Source organism: Erinaceus europaeus, chromosome 16 (assembly GCF_950295315.1).
Source record: "Erinaceus europaeus chromosome 16, mEriEur2.1, whole genome shotgun sequence".
NCBI lineage: Eukaryota > Metazoa > Chordata > Mammalia > Eulipotyphla > Erinaceidae > Erinaceus > Erinaceus europaeus.
This window is the reverse complement of record NC_080177.1, coordinates 76,619,504-76,644,814: the sequence shown is the minus strand read 5'-3', so window position 1 is coordinate 76,644,814 and position 25,311 is coordinate 76,619,504. Positions and strand designations below refer to the sequence as shown.

The window sequence follows — 25,311 nt, the reverse complement described above, 5'->3', positions numbered from 1 at the left end:
CTGAACGAGATAGACCCTCAGATCTAAGAAGAATAAACCCAGGGGTCAGGTGCCGGCATACTCGGTAGAGGATACATTTCACCACAGAGGGCAGACTCGTAAGTGGTGGGGCGGCACCATCTGCATTTCCCCTTCTCTGTCTCTCTCCCATCCTCTTTCTCCCTGTGTCATGTCCTCCATTAAAAAAAGAAGAAAGAAAAAAAAGAGAAATGGGGGTGGTGCAAAACCAAGTTCCCATTTAATTATTTGCCATTTAATTGCTACTGCATGTAGCAATTAAATGGCAAATATAAAAAATAAGCAAAGAATATTAAAAGCCGCTGGAGAAAAATAAGAGTCACCTATAGGGAGTCGGGCGGCGACGCAGTGGGTTAAGCGCACATGGTGCAAAGCGCAAGGATCAGCGTTAAGGATCCCGGTTCGAGCCCCCGGCTCCCCACCTGTAGGGGAGTTGCTTCACAAGTGGTGAAGCAGGTCTGCAGGTGTCTGCCTTTCTCTCCCTCTGTCTTCCCCTGCTCTCTCCATTTCTCTCTGTCCTATCCGACAATGACCACATCAATAACAACTACAACATCAATAACAAAAACTACAACAACAATAAAAAAAAAAAAAGGCAATGAAAGGAAATAAATAAATGTTAAAAATAAAAGTCACCTATAAAGGAATTTCTAATAGATGTTTTCTGAAAATAAAGACGGTATTTCTCAGGGCCTCAGGTCTTTCTATCAGGTAGAGCATGCACGCTACAATATGGAAGGACGCCAGTTCAAGCCACCGGTCCCCATCAGCAGCGGGGAGGCTTTGCAAGTGTTAGAGCAGTACTGTATCTGTCTCTCTTTCTCCTCTATCTCTTCTTCCTTGTCAATTTCTGACTCTACCCAAAACAAGTTTTTTCAGTGAGGTATTTCTCATATTGTTCGGACTGCACGTGGAATGAACATTCTTTCAGGATATAACATTCATTACTTACCGAGCGGAAACTTCTCCACAAAAGCAGGAGGACAGCAAAAAAGCCAACAACAGTTGCACAGATGACCAATTCCCACAGCAAACCATTAGGATTAGGACCTGGCCTCATATCTTCAGGCAGTGCTTCCATAACCTTCATAGCAAAGACAATTCATTTAAAAGTACGCTTTCGATGAAGCAAAAGAAGCCATTAAAAAAGAAAAAGAACCTGTCAACTGAAAAAAAAAAACTGTATTTGCAAACCATACATGTGATGGCGAGTTGATATCCAAAGTATATTTTTTAAGTCTTTTTAAATGTATTTATTGGCTAGAGAGAGGAAGTGAGAGGGAAAGAGAAGACAGAGAAAAATATCCGCAGCACTGTTTCACCATTTGACCTGTGAAGGGGGGGGGCTGGGGGCTTGAACCTGTATCTTTGCACATTGTAACATGTGCACTCAATCAGGTATGCCACCGCCCCCCACCAAAGTACATTTCTTTCCTTTATTGTGAGATTAATGCTTTACAGTCACCAGTAAATACAATAGTTTGTACATGCATAACATTCCTCAGTTTTCCACATAACAATACAACCCCTGGGGGCCAGGCAGTAGGGCAGCAGGTTAAGCACAGAGGCACAAGGGGGGGGGGGGGGTTGGTAAGAATCCCGGTTTGAGACCCTCCTTTCCCACCTGCAGGGCAGTCGCTTCACAAGCGGTGAAGCAGGTCTGCAGGTGTCTGTCTTTCTCTCCCCCTCTCTGTCTTCCCCACCTCTCTCCATTTTTCTCTGTCCCATCCAACAACAACAACAACAACAGCAATAATAACAATGATAAACAACAAGGGCAACAAAAAGGAAAAAATAGCCTCAAGGAAACAGTGGATTCATAGTGCAGGCACCAAGTCCCAGCAATAATCTTGGAGGCAAAAATAAAGAAAGAAAGGGGGCCAGGTGGTGGTGCACCTGGTTGAGTTCACATTACAGTGCGCAAGGACCCAGGTTTGAGGCCCTAGTCCCCACCTGCGGGGGAAAGTTTTGCAAGTGGTGAAGCAGGGCTGCAAGTGTCTCTCTGACTTTCCCCCTATCACCCCTTTCCCTCTTGATTTCTGGCTGTTTCTGTCCAATAAATAAATACAGATAATAAATAAAACAAAAAAAAATTTTTTAATTAAAAAACAATGCAACCCCCACTAGGTCCTCTGTCATCTTTTTCAAGACCTGTACTCCCCCCCCCCACACACACACACACACCAGAGTTTTTTACTTTGGTGCAATACACACCAAAGTACATTTTTTTTAAAAAGTAATGGAGGCCGGGCTTTAGCGCAGTGGGTTAAGTGCACGTGGCTGGAAGCTCAAGAACCGGCTTAAGGATCCCAGTTCAAGCCCCCGGCTCCCCACCTGCAGGGGGATCAGTTCACAGGCGGTGAAGCAGGTCTGCAGGTGTCTGTCTTTCTCTCCCCCTCTGTCTTCCCCTCCTCTCTCCATTTCTCTCTGTCCTATCCAACAACAACATCAATGGCAACAATAACAACAACAGGGCCGGGCAGTGGTGCACCTGGTTGAGCACACATGTTGCAATGAGCAAGGACCCGGGTTCAAGCCCCTGGTCCCCACCTGCACGGGGAAAGCTTTGTGAGTGGTGAAGCAGGGCTGCAGGTGTCTCTCTGTCTCTCCCTCTCTACACCCCCTTCCCTCTCGATTTCTGGCTGTCTCTATCCAATAAATAAATTAATTTTTTTTTCAAAAATTTTTAAATGACAACAAGGGCAACAAAATGGGAAAAAAATGGCTTCCAGGAGCAGTGGATTCATAGTGCAGTGAGCCCCAGCAATAACCCTGGAGGCAAAAAAAAAAAAAGTTATACAACTAAATAGCAAAAAATGAAGAATAAATCTGATTAAAAGGGCCAATGCTCACTTAAACAGTACACAGTAGGGGACATACCTTGCCAGCAGGCATGCAGAAGCCCGAGACCAAACCTGTTTCCTTTCCTTTCCTTTTTAAAAGTATCTACTGGTAAGAGTCGAGCAGCGGCACACCTGGTTAAACACACACATTATCAAGTGCAAGGACCCAGGTTCGAGCCCTGGCTCCCCACCTGCAGGGGGGAGCTCCATAAGCAGTGAAGAAAGTACTGCAGATGTCCCTGTCTCCCTTCTCTCTCTCTCCCTCTTTTTTTTTTTTTTTTTTGGTTATCTTTATTTATTTACTGGATAGCAGCAGGCAGAAGTTGAGAGGAATAGAGAGGGAGAGAGACAGAGAAACACCTGCAGCCCTGCTTCCCCACTCACAAAGCTTTCCCCCTGAGGATGAGGATGGGGGTGGTGGGCTCCAAACCGGGTCCTTGCGTATTGTACCAGGCGGCTCAACCAGGTGCGCCACCAGGTGCGCCACCACTCGGCCAACTGTCCTTCTCTATCCCTTTCCCCTCTCAGTTTCTTCCTGTCCTATCAAAATAAAGGAAAAACAAGGTGGGGAGGGATGGCCACCAGGAGCTGTGGATTTGTCAGGCAGGCACTTCTTCTTCTTCTAGCGTTTGCCCTTCTTCCTTAGCCAGTCAACAGCGTCAGGTGGAGCCTGATGTAAAGTTTCGAGACCTCCTTTGAATCTGGAGAGGTGGCAGTCGTTGACTATGTGGGTCATAGTCTGTCTGGAGCCGCAGGGGCAGTTCGGGTCGTCTCTGGCTCCCCAGCGATGGAACATAGCGGCGCACCGGCCATGGCCTGTTCAATAGCGATTGAAGGCAGGCACTGAGCCCCAGTGATAACACTGGTGGCAATTAAAAAAAAAAAAATAAGAAGAAATAAAATATCTATTTGATGGATAAAAAATTGAGAGGGAAAGGGAAAGAGGCAGGGAGAAACCTGCAACACTGCTTCACCACTCATAAATCTTCCCTCTAGTAGACAGGGACTGGAGGCTTGAACTCGGGTCCCTGTGCATTTCAAATCTTTATGCCAAGGGCCATTTTGGATATTTATAACAGCGCTGGTGGGCCACACAAAATTATCAACTTAAAAAATTAGCACTTAATGTTGCTAAGAAAAAAACTAGACTTACAGAACTTCAAGTGCCGCTTGCAACTGCATTGAACAAATGATTTCATGGCCTGTGGCTTTCCCCACCCCTGCTCCAGATCACAAAATGAATATTCTTTTAATTTTTTATATATTTATTCATTTTCCCTTTTGTTGCCCTTGTTATTTTTATGGTTGTAGTTATTATTGTTCATATCGATGTCGTCGTTGTTGGATAGAACAGAGAGAAGTAGAGAGAGGAGGGGAAGACAGAAAGAGGGAGAGAAAGACAGACACCTGCAGACCTGCTTCACCGCCTGTAAAGCGACTCCCCTGCAGATGGGGAACTGGGGGCTCAGACCAGGATCCTTATGGCAGTCCCTGCGCTTCACGCCATATGTGCTTAACCCGCTGCGCTACCGTCCAAGCCCCCATGAAATAAATATTTTAACAAATTAAACTAAAGAAGAAAGGTTATGTATAAACACTTCTCTCCTTTTCTTGAAATGGGCTGCCAGACCACCACCAAACATTACATATCAGACTGTATTTTCTTGGCAATTCCTTTTTCACACGGGTTTATCCCTGGGGCTCAGTGCTTGCATGAGGAATCCACCACTCCTGGTAGCCATTTTCCCCCCCTTTTTTTAAAAAATATTTTATTTATTCCTTTTTGTTGCCCTTATTTTTTTTTTTTATTGTTGTAGTTATTGTTGTTATTAATGTTGTCGTTGTTGGATAGAACAGAGAGAAATGCAGGAAGGAGGGGAAGACAGAGAGGGGGAGAGAAAGATAGACACCTGCAGACCTGCTTCACCGCCTGTGAAGTGACTCCCCTGCAGGTGGGGAGCCAGGAGCTTGAACCAGGATCCTTACGCCGGTCCTTGCGCTTTGGGCCATGTGTGCTTAACCCACTGCGCTACCGCCTGACTCCCTATTTTCCCCTTTTTAAATTTTTTTTAAATATTTATTTATTCCCTTTTTGTTGCCCTTATTGTTTTTATTGTTGTAGTTATTGTTGTTGTTATTGATGTCATCATTGTTGGCTAGGACAGAGAGAAATGGAGAGAGGAGGGGAAGACAGAGAGGGGGAGAGAAAGATAGACACCTGCAGACCTGCTTCACCGCTTGTGAAGAGACCCCCCTGCAGGTGGGGAGCCGGGGGCTCGAACCGGGATCCTTACGCCGGTCCCTGCGCTTTGTGCCAGCTGCACTTAACCCACTGTGCTACCGCCCAACTCCCCCTTTTTTAATTTTTTTATTAAATAGGAAAGAGAAATTGAATGGGGAGAGGGTGATAGAGATCAGAGACAGATACACCTGCAAACGTGCTTCACCACAAGTGAAGCTTCCACCTGCATGTGGGGAGCAGGTGCCCGCACCCTGGGTCCTCACCTACCTTAACGTGTGTGCACCATGGCCCGGACCCCCAATTCAGCAGCTTTCAATCACTATCACCAAGTGATAAACAATAGCAGTATGTGAGATGGATTTCCAAACTGAAATTCGAAAAAGGAGTCAGCCAGCTTCTGACAACACAAGAGAATCACAAAGAAACGTGTGGAGAACAAAGGAAGAAAGAAGAGGAAGGGGGTGGAGCGGAAGGGAGGAAAGACGCTGAGTTCAGGGTCAGAGGGGTGGACAGTGGTGACACGCGGGACTCCATGTGAGAGGCCCCAAGTTTCATTCCTATTGGCACTAACCACGGCCAGAGCAGAGCGGTGTTCTAGCCAAAAATCAATTCAAGTGCTCTTACCTTGATGTCAACCAGTTTAGTTTTTAACTGTAGAAAAGTGTATATTGTGGGAGTCGGGTGGTAGCACAGTGGGTTAAGCGCAGGTGGCGCAAAGCGCGAGAACCGGTGTAGGGATCCTGGTTCCAGCCCCCGGCTCCCCACGGGTGTCTGTCTTTCTCTCCCCCTGTGTCTTCCCCATCTCTCTCCATTTCTCTCTGTCCTATCCAACAACGACATCAATAACAACAACAATAAAACAACAAGGGCAACAAAAGGGAATCAATAAATATGTATTTTTAAAAAAAGAGAGAGAGAGAGGCAGGCTAGGAATATGGATCAACCTGTCAATGCCCACGCTCAGTGGAGAAGCAATGACAGAAGCCAGACCTTCCACCTTCTGCATCCCACAACGATCCTGGGTCCATATCCCAGAGGAATAAAGAATACGAAAACTATGAGGTGAGGGGATTGGATATGAGCTCTGGGGATGGAAATTGTGTAGAAATGTACCCCTTTTATCCCACAGACTTGTCAATATTTCCATTTTATAAATAAAAATAAAAAAGATAAGAATAGTGTATATCTAAGGGCCAGGTGATGGGTGATGGCACACCTCATTGAGCACATATGTTACAATGTGTAAAAGGACCCAGGTTCAAGCCCCCAGTCCCCACCTGCAGGGGGAAAGCTTCATGAGTGATCACTTCTTCTTCTAGCGTTTGCCATGAGCGATCACAAAACTTAGCAATCAAAAACAAATCTAAAAATGAGGAGACAATGGAAACAGCAGGTCTCTCTGTCTCTCTCCCTCTCTATCACCCCTTCCCTCTTATTTTCTGGCTGTCTCTATCCAATAAATAAATAAAGATAATTTTTAAAAAGTGTGTGTGTGTGTGTGTGTGTGTGTGTGTGTGTGTGTTTGTTTTAACTTGCCAGGACTCTTTTTTGCACCTGCATGATTCCATCATTCCCAATCGACTCTTCCAAATTCCAGACAGTGAGGGAGGGAGGAGAGATACCATAGCACTGCCTATATTATTAACATTCCTGCAGACACTAAGTTTTATTCATTTGTTTAAAGTGGGGAATGGGAAATGAATATGTTACTATAGTCAAGAGAACTGGAAATCAATCCTAGGTTCCTTCTCTCTCATCTTTCACATCCAATCAATAAAATCCTATCTACCTGGGGGGCCGAGCCATAGTACAACCAGGTTAAGCACACTTCTATGAAGTGCAAGGACTGGCACAAGGATCCTGGTTGTTCAAGTCTCCCCTGCAGGGGAGTCGCTTCACAGGCGGTGAAGCAGGTCTGCAGGTGTCTGTCTTTCTCTCCTCCTCTGTCTTCCCCATCTCTCTCCATTTCTCTCTGTCCTATCCAATAACGATGACATCAGTAACAATAACAATAATACCTACACCAAGGGCAACAAAAGGGAAAATAAAAATAAATATTTTTTAAAAAGAAAGAAAGAAATAGAAACAAACTGGGCTGGAGAGATAGCATAAAGGTTTCATGCCTGAAGCACTACAGGTCCCAAGTTCAATCCCCACCACCACCAAAAGTCAGACCTGGGGCCAGGAGGTGGCGCACCTGGTTAAACACACACACAAGCCCCTGGTCCCCACCTGCACGGGGGAAGCTTCACAAGTGGTAAAGCAGAGCTGCAGATGTCTGTTTATAGCTCTACCCCTCTCTCACCTACCCTCCCCTCTCATCTCAATTTCTCTCTGTCTCTATCCAATAATAAATAAATAAAATTTTAAAAAGTCAGACCTGGGAAGTCAGTGCACTGGTAAATAAAATAATAATAATAAAAACAGAGAGAGACAGGGCACCTCCTGTAATGTAGTTATAAAACGAACCTGAGGAAAAACCATTTTAAAGATTAAAAGCTAACATTAACACCTCGACTGTTCACAAGACACAGACACCACTAGCAGTCTCAAAACGCTTCACCCTCAAAATGCTTTTTACTAAAAGCATCTCAAAAGAGCATTCATGAAAAGAACATGCTGAATGAACACCCCAGCCAAGAAGTTTCATCACTAAAAGGAAAACTCATCTCAAAAGTATCAACCCTCCAAGTGCCTCGCCGGCCAGAGAACCGTGTGTCACTGGCTTCTGTTCAAAAACTAAAGTAAAATAAACAGTAGCAACCTGACAAGGCTAGCTCGTCCTTCGGGGCTGGGAAACATTTAACACGCCTATGCAAAAACTCTAGCTCAGTCCAATCCTCTGGTCGTCTTCCTGATTTCCAGATTCCCCCCTTTCCCACTGAATCATAGGAAAAAAAAAAAAAAAAGCCCAAGCATCCTCCATGCCCGGTAGGTACTCCGGTGGGGGCGGGCGGCAGGTGCGCGCTGCCTGGGGGACCCGCGACCACCGCCCCCGGGACCCCAACGCCTGCAGGTTTCTGCCCCCGGCGACACCCCCTTCCCGGGGGGGAAGAAGAGGAGCCACGTAGCTCCGATCGCGCCCGACTCACCCTGCGGAGCCTGTCCAGCACCGGCCCCAAGTAGGGCCGAGGGGCGGCCCCGGGCCCCTCCATGGCGCCAAGGCCACCAGGCTGCGGCCGCGCAGCGACAGTCAGCAGCGCGCACGCAGCACCCAGTCCGGAACCCCGACCCGCACCGGCTGCCGGAGCGAACCACCGGGGAGCCGGCTGCGGGGGGAGGTGATGCGGGGCCACCCGCGCCAACCGGCCCCGCGTGTCCGCGAGCCGACGCGGCAGCCCCGGGGCTCCGGCTGCGCCTTCCGCCCCGAGCGCCCGCGTGTCCGAGCGCCCGGCGGCCCCGAGACGCGCCCCGAGACGCGCCCGCTCCTCGCCCCCCACCCCCGGGGATGGTGCGGGCCGGGCCCCGGCGATCGGCGGCCGCCGGCTGCCCCTCCTCCTTCGCGCGACGTTGGTAAACGTGTCCGGGACGTTCGCTGTTAAAGGGGCCGCGCGCCCGGGGCTCGGCGCGCAGGGAAGTGGGGTTCGGTCCCGCGCTCTGCGCTGCGATGTGGGCTGCGCGAACCCCGCTGGATCGGCTCCCTGCACCCGCTCCCGGGACCCTCCCGGCCCCCCAGTGTGCATCGCCGCCTTCCTGGCCGTCTGCAGAGGGTTTGCAGGGAGCCCTCGCCGGCCCTCTGTCCCACGCGAGTGACGATCAGCCGCGTCGAGGGGTTTGACTCACCTTTACCTGCGTTACCTGGGCACCTGCTACGCAGCACCAGCCCTCTTCAACTCCATGCGTGAGCCCTTGTTAACCCACATCTAACTGAAACTCCTGTGGACCTTGCCCCCCCCCCCCCGGGGGGAACTAGCATTCTGTTCTGAGACAAGGAACTAAAAGTAGCACCTTGCTTTCTAAATTTAGGACTTTATTTTTAGGTCTGTTGAATATAAAGTCCCAAGAACTGGCTTTGTTTATGGAGAGGTTTTAGCTCACATAGGTGTATATGAAGCAACTTGAAAAGGAGCACAGAGATACTGATTAAGTACAACGCCCGAGATGGCCCAATAGGCAAATAAACTCAAAAGTAATTAAAGATGAACGAAGTTTTCCCAGTGCAAGCTCCAGGTGCACAGAACTGTTGCCCCTCACCCCACCCCACCCCACCCCCCAAAAAAAAAAGAACTTTTTACAAATGACCTAAGTTTACCGCAAATGATTATGAACATTTGAAACCAAGGCCTAGGTTTTTGGGGAACTCAGATTGTACTCTCCATTTGCCACAGCAGCCTAAGGAGTTTCAGAAACTATCAGTATCAGAGAAGCAGAAACTGCTTAATAATTCTCCCTTCCTAAGGTATTCTACAAACTTCGTATGAGTTAGACAATGCATTGAAATCAAATTATGTGAATAGCTTATTAAAGCCAAAAGAGAAACCATCATTTTTTTTTTTCTTAGAATTTCAAAGAATATAGGAGAATGCCTGCCTTAGAACACAGTATTACTTGTTAAGAATTCTTCAGTACATCTGAACATATTTAGGGACCTCCAATAGCATTTCAGCTTTAAAATTTCTTTGTTTACAGTGTAAAACACTTGTTAAAAAAAAAAAAAATCTTTTGCCCTTAACGTAGGCAGTCTGTTCCCTTTTCCAACTTTTCAAAAATCAGAAATTATAGACTAGGGACAGAAGAACAAATGAATTTTTTTGAATAATAAATGCTCTAAGTTTCCCCAATAATAACAACACAGTAGAACTTAAAATCAGTGGCACATTCAAGCCCAATTTCTCTTCTGTACCTTAGTCATACAGAAAACTTAACTTTTCCTCTAGATTGTCTGATTCCATTTTTTAAGTTCTTGCTAAAATATCCTAACATGAAAATAAAGTTCTCCTAGGCACACATCCATGAGAAAGAGTTTAGATTCTCATCCATCCAGCACTCCTATCTCCACACTCTGAGCCTGTTTTGACACTTAGGTGGTAAAGGGGGTGCAGTAGGTGGAGATGTGACTACCAACCCATAATACCATTTCATGGACGTCACTCCTTACTTTATATACATCTTAACTATCATAATATTATGACACTGTTTAAATCTACAACTGAAAAGAGAAATCCCGATTTTGGTAAGTGATAAAAAAATTAAAATGATGTGGTCCGTGAGGTGCTACAGTGGATAAAGCACTGGATTCTCAAGCATGAGGTCCTGAGTTCAATTCCCGGCAGCACATGTACCAGAGTGATGTCTGGTTCTTTCTCTCTCCTCCTGTCTATTTCATTAATAAATAAATAAAATATTTTTAAAAAGAAAGGTGTTTTTCAAAAATTAAAATGAATGTTTTATTCTATAGCCCATTGATACAGAATATAAGATTTTTACTCTGGTGGCCCTGGAGGTAGCGCAGTGGATAAAGCATTGGACTCTCAAGTATAAGGTCCTGAGTTCAATTCCCAGCAGCACATGTACCAGAGTGATGTCTGGTTCATTCTCTCCTATCTTTCTCATTAATAATTAAGTAAATTACTTAAAAAATAAAGATATCAGGAGTCGCGCTGTAGTGCAGGGGGGTAAGCGCAGGTGGCGCAAAGCACAAGGACCGGCATAAGGATCCTGGTTCGAACCCCAGCTCCCCACCTGCAGGGGAGTCGCTTCATAGGCGGTGAAGCAGGTCTGCAGGTGTCTTATCTTTCTCTCCCCTTCTTTGTCTTGCCCTCCTCTCTCCATTTCTCTCTGGCCTATCCAACAATGACAACATCAAATAACAACAATAACACAACAAGGGCAACAAAAGGGAATAAATAAATAAATATTTAAAAAATAAATAAAGATATCCCAAAGGTGGGTGGGGTTAGATAGCATAATGCAAGAGAATCTCATACGCAAAGAAAATCTCATGCCTAAGGCTCTAAAATCTCAGGTTCGATCCCCAGAACCACCATAAGACAGAGCTGAGCAGTCCTCAGGTAAAAATAAATAAATGAATAAATAAATATATATATAAATCTATTCCAAAGGTTATTTGTTACATATGAGTATGGGATTTTACTCTTCCATGCTGTTAGTGTTGGTGATATATAGCAGAAAGCATCCAAGAACATGCAGAAATGTAACCCTCGGGGCTGGGTGTTGGCACACCCTGTTGAATGCATATGATACAGTGAGCAGGGACCCAGGTTTGAGCACTTGGTCCCCACCTGCAGGGCGAAAGCTTTGGGGGTGGTGAAGCAGTGTTGCAAGTGTCTCTCTGTCTCTATACCTCTTTATCTTCCCCTCCCCTCTCAATTTCTGACTGTCTCTATCCAATAAATAAGTAAAGGTAATTTTTAAAAAGTATAAACCTCATCCACAAATTCAGAACTTATATCTCCCTTCAAAGGGCCCCACTGCAAGCGGTAAATCCAATTTAATTACACAGACAATGTCACAGACTGCAAAATCCAGTTCTTGGGAAGAAAAACAAAGGTGCTGAGCCACATTTTCCTCCTCTCAACTAGTGATGCAACAGTTGTTCTCAAAGCACTGAGTCAAGAGCTACCTGTCCAACAAGAGTTGGAAATTTCCACTGTTTACTCCATGTAGAAAGGAAGCATTTGGGCAGACATAGATAGCATAATTGTTATGCAGAGACTCTCATGCCTGAGGTTCCAAGGTCCCAGGTTCAATCCCCTGTACCACCATAAGCCAGAGCTGATCAGTGCTCTGGCAAAAAGGGAGGAAGGAAGGAAGGAAGGAAGGAAGGAAGGAAGGAAGGAAGGAAGGAAGGGAGGGAGGGAGGGAGGAAGGGAGGGGATGGAAAGGAGAAATGAAGGATTCTTTTTAAGAATATATAAATGGGGAGTCAGGTGGTAGCACAGCTGGTTAAGCGCAAATAGAACAAAGTACAAGGACCAGCGTAAGGATCCCAGTTCGAGCCCCTGGCTCCCCACCTGAAGGGGAGTCACTTCACAAGCAGTGAAGCAGGTCTGCAAGTGTCTGTCTTTCTCTCCCCCTCTCTGTCTTCCCCTTCTGTCTCCATTTCTCTCTGTCCTATCCAACGATGACAACAATAATAACTACAAGAATAAAACAACAAGGGCAACAAAAAGGGAATAAATTTTTTTTTAATTTTTTTAAATAATATATAAATGTTAGAATTCAGAGGACTTCCTTAATTAAATAATAAAGTGGGTAAAAAGTATCTCAATGTCTACTATTTTAATAAATTCAAAGGAATTATATTCTATAAAAAACTAATTACCATTAAATAGGAATAATTAACAGAAATGTTTGGGCAAGAAGAGAATGCTTCCACGTAAATTTAACTGTAAAATTGCTCAGATTTTTCCCTTTTCACCAGTGTTCAGAACTATGTTATATGGGGGTATCAGAAAAGTCCTGATGTACTTATATTTTTATATATATATATATATATAATATTTATTTATTTTCCTTTTTGTTGCCCTTGTTTTTTTTTTATTGATGTCGTTGTTGTTAGATAGGACAGAGAGAAATGGTGGTAAAGCAGGTGTGCAGGTGTCTATCTTTCTAGCCCCCTCTCTATTTTCTCCTCCTCTCTCAATTTCTCTCTGTCCTATCCAACAACGACGGAGCAGTGTAGTATGGGCACCGAGCCCCAGCAATAACCTTGGAGGCAAGAAAAAAAGGAGGTAATGTGAAAATCTGTCAAAAAGCAACAAATACTTAAAACTTAAGTCATTACTATTAATCCAAAATCTGTTTACTTTTTCATTTGCTGTAAATCTTTTTATTATTATTTTTTTTGCTTCCAGGGTTATTGCTTATGCAAAAAAGATCATTTATTTATTATTTGTAACCAGAGTACCATTTAGCTCTGGCATATGGTGATGTGGGAGATTGAATCTGGGACTTTGGAGGCGCAAGCATGAAAGTATTTTCAATAATGATGCTATCTCCCCTGCTCTGCAAAAAAAAAAAAAAAATTCATACCTGAGACTCTAAAGCCCCAGGTTCAATCCTCACCCTACACCCCTGCACACAGACCAGAGCTGAGTAGTGCTCAGGATGGGGGGGGGGGTGCTTAAGACTTATTTTCGGTGGTCCGAGAGGTGGTGCAGTGATAAAGCTTTGGTCTCTCAAGCATGAGGTCCCGAGTTCAATCCCCGGCAGCACATGTGCCAGAGTGATGTCTGGTTCTTTCTCTCTCCTCCTATCTTTCTCATAAATAAATAAAATATTAAAAAAAAAAAGACTTATTTTCAGTTCATTTAATTTCCATCTTAACTCATTTTTTAAAAAAATATTTATTTCCTTTTTGTTGCCCTTGTTGTTTTTCATTGTTGTTGCTGTCGTCATTGTTGGATAGGACAGAGAGAAATGGAGAGAGGAGGGAAAGACAGAGAGGGGGAGAGAAAGATAGACACCTGCAGACCTGCTTCACCGCCTGTGAAGTGACTCCCCTGCAGGTGGGGAGCCGGGGCTGGAACTGGTCCTTGCGCTTTGGGCCACATGCGCTTAACCCTCTGCGCTACCTACCACCCGACTCCCCAAGTTAACTCATTTAATATGATTTTCTTGATCTGAAGAAGAAAAAAAAACTTAAGACCAACAAAGCTTTAAGGAAAGGTCCAAACAATTATTTAACAACATGCATAACTGATACCTTCAAGTCAGGATAACTCTTACATGGACAGAGGGAAAGAATCACTCAAATACAATTTAGTAGAAACTTAAAAAATTGACAAGGTCGACTTACCCTTTCTGTAAGAACTACAACTGATGACAATGCAGCATCCATGAAATCATAAACAAAAATTTGAAAAAGATATCTCAGACTCTGATATTCAGAAGCATCTTCTGTGGATATAGAAATAAAACTCTGTTAACACCTGATCTGATGTGATTTTTAAATCTGATTTCTTCTTTTCACTTCTGTCTAAGAAGATAAGTAACTTATTTCTTACCTTTTTGAGCAAGGCCATTTGGGGAAGACAAAGATTCATCCGTTGAAAACACTAGACTGTCTAGAAAGGTATTTTCCATAGATTCCTCTACTCGCACCTGAGCAGACTCCGCAGTATCAAGCAAAGTTTTTGATTTTTCATAATTTTTAGATGGATTTTTGAAATCTTGAATTTCCTTAGGTGATTGTATTAATACCTTAGAGCCTGTATCTGTAAATATATAAATATTTAAAGATGTGTTTGTTTATTAGTGAGAGAGAGAGAAGGGCTTCACTCTAGTACTTGCAATGCAAGGAAATCAAACTTGGGACCGCATGTCTGAAGGGCCATTACTCCCTCAAAGGAGCCACCTCCCAGGCCGAAATAAAGAATTTTTTTAAATATTTATTTGTTTATTTTCCCTTTTGTTGCCCTTGTTTTTTTATTGTTGTAGTTATTATTGTTGTTGTTATTGATGTCGTCGTTGTTGGATAGGACAGAGAGAAATGGAGAGGGGAGGGGAAAACAGAGGGGGGAGAGAAAGAGAGACACCTGCAGACCTGCTTCACCGCCTGTGAAATGACCCCCCTGCAGGTGGGGAGCCAAGGGCCCGAACCGGGGTCATCCGCTGGTCCTTGCTTCGTGCCATGTGCGCTTAACCATGTGCTACCGCCCGACTCCCAAGCATTTTCTAATACTTATTTTGTTGTTGGTTTCTCTTTTGTCTTCTAAGCAAATCTTTGAAACTGTGTGGTCACTGTGACACTTCATTAGTGTGAGATCCACTGAATCGTAATAACTGCCGCTCGTACGCCTCCCCATTGCTGGTACAGTGCATTCTACGCACTTAGTGCAGCAGCGCACATTGATTCTCTTAGTATTCTTGAGATCTGACGTGCTAACATCATGCTGTTGTTAGCAGGGCTGTGTTCCTTCTAGAGGCAATTCCATTTCACTGCGTTTTCTTTCCCTTTCTTTCTCTCTTTCTAACTTTAAAAAAAAAAAGACATTAACAAAACCATAGGACAAGAGGGATACAATTCCATACAATTCCCACCACCTTATCTCCGTATCCCATCCCCTCCCTGATAGCTTTCCTATTCTTTATCCCTTTGGGAGTATGGACCCAAGGTCATTTTTTCATTTTTTTTAAAATTATTTTTCTTTCTTTTATTTATTCCCTTTTCTTGTCCTTGTTGTTTTATCATTATAGTTATTATTGTTGTTGGATAGGATAGAGAGAAATGGAGACAGGAGGGGAAGACAGAGAAGGGAAGAGAAAGATAGACCCCTGCAGACCTGCTTCATCACCTGTGAAGCGACTCCCCTGCAGGTGGGGAGTCAGGGACCCTAACCCTAACCCTAACCCTAACTCCCCTGCAGGTGGGGAGTCAGGGACCCTAACCCTAACCCTAACCCTAACCCTAACCCTAACCCTAACCCTAACCCTAACCCTAACCCTAACCCTAACCCTAACCCTAACCCTAACCCTAACCGGGATCCTACCGCAGATCTTGAGCTTTACGCCATATGCGTTTAACCCGCTGCGCTACAGCTGACTCCCCCAAGGTCATTTTTTCTACCTTCTGGAGACCACCCGCATTCCTTGGCTCACCACCTTTCATCATCAAAGCCAATCTCTAGTTTCCCTTACTCATTAAACATGCCTGCCTTCCTCTTATAAGAAATCCTGGGGAAGCAGGACTGGGCGGTGGCACACCGGGTTAAGCGCACACAATATAAGAGCAAAGATCCCAGTTTGAGACCCCAGCTCCCCATCTTCAGGGGAGTCGCTTCACCAGCCGTGAAGCAGGTCTGCAGGTGTTTATCTTTCTCTCCCCCTCTGTCTTCCCCTCCCCCTCTCAATTTTTCTCTGTCCTATCCAAAAAAAAAAAAAAAAATCGAAAAAATGGCCACAGGAGCAGTGGATTCGTAGTGCAGGCACTGAGTTCCAGTGATAACCCTGGAGGCAGAGAAGAGAAGGGGAGGGGAAGGAGGAGAGGGGAGGGGAGGGGAAGGGGAGGGGGGAATGGCGCCACCTGCACTTAACCCACTGCGACTCCAGTTATGTTTAAGACAGAGACAGAAAAGTTAAGGTCTTGTAAACTAAGGCTACCTCAAAAATAAAATGCAAGAAGGATGAGGAGGAAAGGAGGGGGTGGGGGAAGAAGAGGAGAGAGAGGGGAGGCATAAATGGAGATGGCAGGAGGAGGAAGCTTACTGCAGCCCTGAAAAACAGTATTCAAGAACAGCGAATTGTTCAAGGTCTAATATTTAATATGGCACTTGGATGCTGTCACTTAGCTTTGTTTAAATCATGAAAGTCCTAAGTGAACAAACACGTATCAGGGTTTTACTAATGCCACTCATGGACATGAAACTTAAACATGAGCAATCCACTCAGAAGTCTGAACACAATAGAACTTCTGTAAATACACGGCACAAATAGTGATCTGCAAGCACGTTCAGTACCACTGGGGGAAATGACCTTCTACAATAACTTACACTCAAATGTATTTGTGACTAAATTATTTCCATATACTGTTTCGAGCTACATATTTCGTAAATGCATATAAGAAAAATGAATGTTTCCTCTAGCAGTTTCCTACTTAATTAGTTTGGAAGCATTTTCAACATAAGCCTGAGATTTTAATTTATATTCTTTTCTTTTTTCAAGAGCACTATTTAGCTCTGGCATGTGGTGGTGGTGGCAGGGGTTGAACTTGGAACCTTGGAGCTTCAGGCATAAAGGTCTTATTGCATAACCACTATGTTATCTCCCCAGCCCATGGATTTTGTTTTCTTTTAAAATTTTAATTAATTTATTTTGATAGGACAGCAAGAAATTGAAAGGGGAGATAGCAAGGGAGAGAGTAAGAGAGATACCTGCAGGGAGCCTGCTGGCCGAGAGTGTCAGGAGAAGGTGAATTGAGGCCACATCTGTTACATTAAGAAGGAAACTCTGGAGCCAGGCAGTGGCGTACCTGCTTGCGTGCACACGCTACAGTGCACAAGGACCCGGGTTCAAGCCCCTGGTCCCCACCTGCTAGGGGAAAGCTTCAGGAGTGGTGGAGTAGGGCTACAGGTGTCTCTCTGTTTCTCCCTCTTTCCATCTCCCACTCCCCCTCTCAATTTCTGGCTGTCCCTTCCAATAAATAAATAAAGATAAAAAAATTAAAAAAAAAAAAAAGAAGGAAACTCCAGGGTTGGCACACCGGTTAAGCGCAGGTAGTATGAAGTGCAAGGGCCAGCTCAAGGCTCCTGCTCCCCATCTGCAGGGGGCCTCTTCACAAGGGGCCAGGCAGGTCTGCAGGTGTCTCTCTTTCTCTGTCCTTTTTTTTTTTTTTTTTTTTTTTTTAACCAGAGCACTGATCAGCTCTGGTTTATGGTGGTGCAGGGGACTGAACCTGAGACTTCAAAGCCCCAGGCATGACAGTCTGTTTGCATAACCATATGCTATCTACCTCTGCCCACTCTCTCCTTCTCTATCTACCCTCCTCTCTCAATTTTTCTCTCTTGCCCAGTAAAATGAAGAGGAGGGAATGGACACCAGGAGAGAGAGAGAGACCTGCAGATCTACTTCACCACTACTAAGTATCCCTTCACAGGTAGGAACCTGGGCTTGAACCTGGGTCATTGTACTGTATGTGCTCAACCCAAACTGCACCACTACCAGCCCCCAGAGCCCATGTTTTCTCAAAAGTTATTTATTTTATCCACTTCATATGAGATAAGAAAAAGAAAGAGGGGAGTTGGGCAGTAGCGCAGCGGTTAAGCGCACATAGCACAAAGCACAAGGACCAGGACCAGCATAAGTATCCCGGTTCGAGCCCCCGGCTCCCCACCTCAGGGGGGGGGGGTCCGCTTCACAGGCAGTGAAGCAGGTCTGCAGGTGTCTATCTTTCTCTCTCTCTGTCCTATCCAACAATGACAACAACAATAATAACTACAACAATTTTTTTTAAAGGCAACATAAGGGAAAATAAATAAATAAATAAAACCTCTCTAAAAAAAAAAGAAAGAAAGAATAGAAAAATAAAGAGATAGAAGCTAGAACAACACTCTTGGCACATACCGTGTGTAGAATCACACCAGGAGTCTCAGGCATTCGGGTCCTGCACTCCACTGGTCTTACCAGTTTGAGTCATGGGGTTTTTCTTTTTTAACTAGAGAACTATTCAGCTCTGGCTATGGCTGTGCCCAGGATTGAACCTGGAACCTCTTGCATACAGATTCTGTGTCCTACCACCTTGATATCTCCCTGGTCTGTGTGGATCATATTTTAAGTAATAAATTATAGAGGATGACTCTTTTTTTCACATCTCTATTCTGATGTCTATATGATAGACAGCTTAGAAACTCATCAAATATTGACCAGTCATACAGCAACAATTAAATCCTAGAATGACAGACAACTTTTAGCAAGAAGACATCAACAATGATGCAACCTCAAGAGGAAACACCTCTCCACTAGAAGGAGCTCATTGTTAAAAGGCCCAGAAGAGGTGTCTGTGCTTTTCTTAAGTGGAGCACCAGAACCTCGCACACAGATACCACCATTCAGAGGTCTTGCCTGAGCTGGTTTGCTCATTCTATTTGTTGGAGGGAGAGAGGGAGAAACAGAGAGGATATGTGCCATAATACAACTATACCATCCATACAGCTCCTTATAAAAATACTCTAATTACTAAATAATGAGTACAGGATTCCATTACCTAAATAATGATCTTCCCAAATGCATTTAAATATAAATTAATTATTCACAATTTTATGTCACTTAACAATTGCAAGTAAGGCCTAAAATATGTAATATAAATTTATTTTAGTGAGAGATAGATGCAGAGAGATCAGAGTACTGCTCAGCTCTGTCTTATGGTGATGCTAGGAATTGAACTGGGGACCTCAGAGCCTCAAGCATGAAAGTTGTTTACATCATCATTCTTTTATTTGGTTCTGAGGTCTCTTCCACTCTCTCTTTCTCTGGCTCTCTGGCTCTATCTAAAATAAATACTATCAGCATTGAAATAGTTTGTGATTTTTGTAAATATTATGGTGTATCTTGAAAATATCCTTGCATCATGTAAAGTTCTAAGGCATTTTCAGATCTAATGAATAAATGAAATAATGAGTGGAAGCTAGAAAGAAAGAAAGAAAGAAAGAAAGAAAGAAAGAAAGAAAGAAAGAAAGAAAGAAAGAAAGAAAGGGGGGTTGGGCAGTAGCCCAGCGGGTTAAGCGCAGGTGGCACAAAGTGCAAGGACCGGCGTAAGGATCCCGGTTCAAGCCCCCGGCTCCCCACATGCAGGGGAGTCGCTTCACAGGCGGTGAAGCAGGTCTGCAGGTGTCTGTCTTTCTCTCCCCCCTCTGTATTCCCCTACCTCTCCCCATTTCTCTCTGTCCTATCCAACAACAACAATCATAACTAAAACAACAAGGGTAACAAAAGGGAAAATAAATAAAAATTCAAAAAAATTATCATAAAACAACTTGAAATTTTCTTGGAACATAATTGCATCTCTAGTCATTCTTTTCCTCTGGACTTTGCTTTTTAATAATAAGGTCTAAGTCCCAGAGAAAACTAGAAAAGGACAAAAGGATGAATGATAAATTTGTCATTGATTTTGAGTGTTTTGAGAAACAGATTCTTGGGCTTTTTCTTTTTTTTTTAATTTATTTATTTATTCCCTTTTGTTGCCCTTGTTTTTTTTTTTTTTTATTGTTGTAGATATTCTTGTTGTCATCGTTGTTGGATAGGACAGAGAGAAATGGAGAGGGGAGGGGAAGACAGAGAGGGGGAGAGAAAGACACCTGCAGACCTGCTTCACCGCCTGTGAAGCGACTCCCCTGCAGGTGGAGAGCCGGGGGCTCAAACTGGGATCCTTATGCCGGTCCCTGCGCTTTGCGCCACGTGCGCTTAACCCGCTGCGCTACTGCCCGACTCCCCTCTTGGGCTTTTTCATCTACTTGTATTTATAAAAATAAAGCACTTGAAAGTAAATTATATTACAGATATGTTATACCAACCTGACTGACTGTAACTGCCTTTAGATATCATAGCTTTGATGTCATCTTCAGGATAATCTTCAGCTAAAAATTCTTCATCTTCAACTACATGAGTTTCATCTAGTATGTGTTCAGGAAAGGATAGATCTGTTTCCTTTGGAGTGTCCTGGAAGTTCCAAGGATTGTTAAAATTATGCAAAAACTTTTGCAAGTATTGTAAAGTGTCAGAATCATCTATTTTCTCTGAGACTGTTTCCTTGTCTATTTGATCTTCATTTTCCATATCTTTTATTACTTTTGTTTCTCGTTCCTTATCAGGGTCAGATTCACGTGGAATGTGTTCATGTCCATCTCCTTCACCCCTTTCTTTCATTTCTCCATCACCTGACAGACTTATATCTGCATTGGCATATGTAAAACCCAGCATACCAAAACCAAAATCAAACCAACTTGGTTTGAGACTTGAGTTTTCATTACTGATGACGTCTTCTTTTTCTGTTAATATCTCTGTACATGGAGTTATGGGCTCTTCATCGGATGAACTAGGAACATCTTGCAGTGGTGGGCTACTTTCTTGGGACTGTAGTTCAGGTTCTGTCTCTTCACCTCCCAAGCCTAAATAATTTGTAAATCCACCACCAAACCAACCAGTGGGTTGAGTTCTGGGAATGTTTTCCGCCTCGGTCATCAGTTCACATTCTTTCCTTGGCAATGAGTCTAGTTCATATTCAGGTTCCTGTTTATATTCTGTTTGGGACTCACTAGAGTTTAATTCCTCTAGATCGTTCTCATCTTCCACTGCTATTTCTCTACTTTGAAATGAGCTTTCTTGTAGAGTTGCAGTAACTGATTCCAAAGTTTGCCCTTCAGCTTCCTCCCCGCCAAATCCAAACCATCCTTGTCCATCTGGTGTGGCTGAGGACAGTGGGGCATGACTCACCTCTGAATCTGGAGTCTGTTTGACATTTTGACTCTCTGCTCCTTCATTGGCTTCTGATTCTCGGATGCTTACAAGAGTTTCAGGAGCCTCTGAAGCTGAAAATTGGTCTTCAAACCATGTACTTTCAGAAGTTGAATAAAACCCATGTTCTGCGTGAAAATCATTTTCATAGACTCTAGATTTCCTAGGTTTCTGTTCTTTATCTTCTTCATATGAGTTTATATTTCCACCAACATCACTGTTTAATTCACTATCTTCATTTTCAAATATGTAGTTTTCTCCAAAAAGGCAAAGAAAATCAGATTCCTTAAAGGGAAAAATCATGTTTGACATAAATATATTAAAACTTTATTTTTTTTTCTCTAAGTCATTTGAAATGAGTGATTTCCCCAGTTCCACAATAGCAGAACAAAAACTGAAATCAGATGCCCTAACCTCAAATATCTGTCTCACAACTAACTTCAAGGGTTAATGATATAAATCTGAATTGTAATCCTTTTACTCTATAATTTTTCATTTGCATCCAGGGTTATTGCTGGTGCTCAGTGCCTGCACTACGAATTCACTGCTCCTGGAGGCCATTTTTTCCCTTTTGTTGCCCTTGTTGTGTCGTTATTATTATTATTGTCATCACTGTTGGATAGAACAGAGAGACATCATGAGAGGAGGGGAAGACAGAGAGGGGGAAAGACAGACACCTGCAGACCTGCTTCACCGCTTGGAAAGCGACTCCCCTTCAGGTGGGGAGCTGGGGGCTGGAACCCAGATCTTTAAGCCTGGTACTTTCACTTCGGGCCATGTGTGCTTAACCTGCTGCTTAACACCGCCCCCTCTATGATTTTTTTTCTCCAGGGTTATCGCTGGGGCTCCGTGCCTGCACTATGAATTCACTGCTCTTGGAGGCTCCCCTCCCTTTTTGTTGCCCTTGTTGTTTATCGTTGTTGTTGTTGTTATTGCTGTCGTTTTTGTTGTTGGATAGGACAGAGAGAAATGGAAAGAGGAGGGGAAGACAGAGAGGGGAAGAAAAAGATAGACACCTGTAAACCTGCTTCACCTCTTGTGAAGCAACTCCCCTGCAGGTGGGGAGCCAGGGGATCGAACCAGGACAATATTGCATCTAGGTTGCTTCCAAGTTTGGGCTATCAGAAACTGTTCTGTTATCAACATAGGTGTACAGAGACCTCTGTGGATAGGTGTTTTTTTTAATTCTTTCTATGGAAAAGGAAACTGCCATTTGGATATTCAACACACTAGAAACAGATCTGCCTTGTGATTCAGCAGTTCTCCTGGAATCTATACAAAGTTTTTTTTTTTTTTTAATTAACTTCCTCACAGGCAGTGAAGCAGGTCTGCAGGTGTCTGTCTTTCTCTCCCCCTCTGTCTTCCCCTCCTCTCTCCATTTCTCTCTGTCCTATCCAACAACAACGACATCAATAACAACAATAATAACCACAACAACGATAAAACAACCAGGGCAACAAAAGGGGGAAATAAAAGCCTCCAGGAGCAGTGGATTTGTGGTGCAGGCACCGAGCCCCAGCAATAACCCTAGAGGCAAAAAAAGAAAAAAGGCTTTAATGCCTGAGACTCTGAGGTCCTCAGTTCAGTCCCAAGCACCACCATAAACAAAAGCTGAGCAGTGAGTGCTCTGATGAAAAGTAAAAAAGAAATGAAGAAATAAGAGGAAGAACGAAAGAAAGAAGTCAACAGCATACCATTTTAGGGGTGGTGGTATATAGCACAGTGGTTGTGCAAAGAGACTCTCAAGGTTCTAAAGTCCCAGGTTCAATCCCCCACACCACTGTAAATCAGAGCTGAGCAGTGCTCTGGTTTAAAAAAGAAGAAAGTCAAGAAATAAGCTATGGGGATAGCAAAAAAACATAGTGGTTATGCAAAGAGCCTTTCATGCCTGAGGCACTGAGGTCCTAGACTCAATCCCCAGCACCACCATAAGACAGAGCTGAGCATTGCCCTGAAAGGAAAGAAAGAAAGAAAGAAAGAAAGAAAGAAAGAAAGAAAGAAAGAAGAGAAAGAAAGAAAAGGAAAGAAAGGAAGAAAGTTGTGTTATATATACACAATGGAATACTACTCAGCTGTAAAAAAATGGTGACTTCACTGTTTTCAGCCCATCTTGGATGGACCTTGAAAAAATCATGTTGAGTGAAATAAGTCAGAAACAGAAGGATGAATATGGGATGATCTCACTCTCAGGCAGAAGTTGAAAAACAAGATCAGAAAAGAAAACACAAGTAGAACCTGAAATGGAATTGGCATATCGCACCAAAGTAAAAGACTCTGGGGTGGGTGGGTGGGGAGAATACGGGTCCAGGAAGGATTCAGAGGACCTAGTGGGGTTGTATTGTTATATGGGAATCTGGGGAATGTTATGCATGTAAAAACTATTGTACTTACTGTTGAATGTAAAACATTAATTCCCCCCCCCAAAAAAAAAGTCAAAAAAAAAAAAAAAGACAGAAATCTTTTCCACTACAGCAGTCAGTCTCCCAGTAAGTCGCCAAAGTAACACAAAGAGAAAGAGGAGAGGAACCCACTATATGTTCTCTAGGCCTTCTAGAAAACATGTTTCTCTAGCCACACACATGTATGTGGACCTATAAGAAAGGTGACAGTGCAGGCCGAATAGGCACTCTTCAAAAAGGAATGCCCCCAAATGTTACCATGGCAACACTGGGAGAGGCTACAATGTTACCCAGCATGCTTTTGGCATTGTTGTAAACAAACAAGGAAAGGGGGAGATGCTTGCCAAGGGAAGTAATGTTTTGAGCATACTAATTAATTAATTAGTTAATTAAGAGCAGAGCCAGCTTCTTGAAACGTGTGAGGGAAAATGATCAGGAAAAAAAGGGAGCCAAAGAGAAGGTTACTTGGGTTCAGCTGAAGTGTCAGCCTGCACTGACAATGGAAAGGAACCAGAGTTGCTGGGACCTATTCCCTATGAAGTCATGGCATGATCAATGTAACAACTTGATAAAGGCTCTGGAATATATGTGTATATATATGGAGGGGGGAATTAAAGCACAAAAGTCTATATAGCTACTAAAGTGACTGAGTGAGGCTTTAAACTCAGTGTACTTCCAGCAATCCATACTCTCTCTTTTCTCTTTCTTTTGCTAGAGCACTGATCAGCTCTGGTTTATGGTGGTGCAAGAGACTGAACCTGGGACTTTGGAGCCTCAGGCTTGACAATCTGTTTGCATAATCATTACGCTGTCTACCCCTACCCGCATCCATACACTTTCTTTACCATTTAAAATAGTTTATTTATTTTGCATAGAGACAGGGGAGAATTGAGAGGGAAGGGAGAGAGAGAGGGACTGAGAGTGAGAGAGAGAGCAGCAGTGCTTCACCACGTGTGAAGCTTTCCTCCTGCAGGTGGGGACTAGGGGCTTGAAACTGGGTCTTTGCGCACTGTAATGTGTGCACTCAACCAGAAGCACCACTTTCCTTTCTTTCTCTCTCTCTCTTTCTTTCTTTCTTTCTTTCTTTCTTTCTTTCTTTCTTTCTTCTTTCCTTTCTGTTACCAGAGTACTGCTTAGCTTTGGCCTCAGACATGAAAATCATTTGCATAACCATTATGCTATCTCCTCAGACAACCCTCCTTTTAAAAAATAATGATTTAGGGGCCAGGTAGTGGCACACCTGGTTAAGTGCACATAGCATAATGCACAAGGACCCAGGTTCAAGCCCTTGGTCCCCACCTGCACGGAAAAAGATTCACGAGTGGTAAACCAGGGCTGCAGGTATCTCTCTGTCTCTCTCCCTCTCTATCTTCTCCTTCCCTCTCAATCTTTCTCTGTCTTGATCCAATAATAAAATAAAAATATAAAAAATTACTATTATTATTTAGGGGCAGGGTAGATAGCATAATGGTTATGCAAAGAGACTCTCAAGCCTGATGCTCCAAGTTCCAGGTTCAATCCCCAAGCCACTATAAACCAGAGCTGAGCAGTGGTCTGGTAAAAATAATAATAATAATAATAAGTATTATTTAGGAACCAGACAGTGACACACCTGATTAAGTGCACACTCTACAGTGAGCAAGGACCCAGGTTCAAGCCCCAGGTTCCCACCTGCAGGGGGAAAGTTTCACAAGTGGTGTGGCAGGGCTGCCGGTGTCTCTCTGTCTCTTCCCTTCCCTACCTCCCCTCCCCTCTCAATTGCTCTATGTCTATCCAATAATAAGCAAATACAATAAAAATAATAACTATTATGGGAGTCGGGCAGTAGTGCAGCGGGTTAAGCTCAGGTGGTGCAAAGTGCAAGGACCGGCTCAAGGATCCCGGTGAGCACCCGGGAGTC

At 43.8% G+C, this 25,311-nt stretch overlaps 1 protein-coding gene across 5 annotated transcripts in view; it reads right to left on the bottom strand.

Moving 5' to 3' along the window:
- Nucleotides 1–25,311, bottom strand: part of MIA2 (MIA SH3 domain ER export factor 2) — a 100,696-nt gene that overhangs the window by 65,194 nt on the left and 10,191 nt on the right. For 2 of the 5 annotated variants that reach the window (XM_060175460.1, XM_060175459.1), the window contains exons 4-7: nucleotides 20,073–21,297; nucleotides 14,073–14,282; nucleotides 13,865–13,965; nucleotides 971–1,102 (exon numbers count right to left, since the gene is read on the bottom strand). In XM_060175460.1, coding sequence (XP_060031443.1) covers nucleotides 971–1,102; nucleotides 13,865–13,965; nucleotides 14,073–14,282; nucleotides 20,073–21,297 — 1,668 coding nt within the window. Of the gene's footprint in view, nucleotides 1–970; nucleotides 1,103–8,195; nucleotides 8,595–8,886; nucleotides 8,989–13,864; nucleotides 13,966–14,072; nucleotides 14,283–20,072; nucleotides 21,298–25,311 lie in introns of those variants that run through there. The other 3 variants (XM_060175462.1, XM_060175463.1, XM_060175461.1) reach the window with 3 other exon arrangements.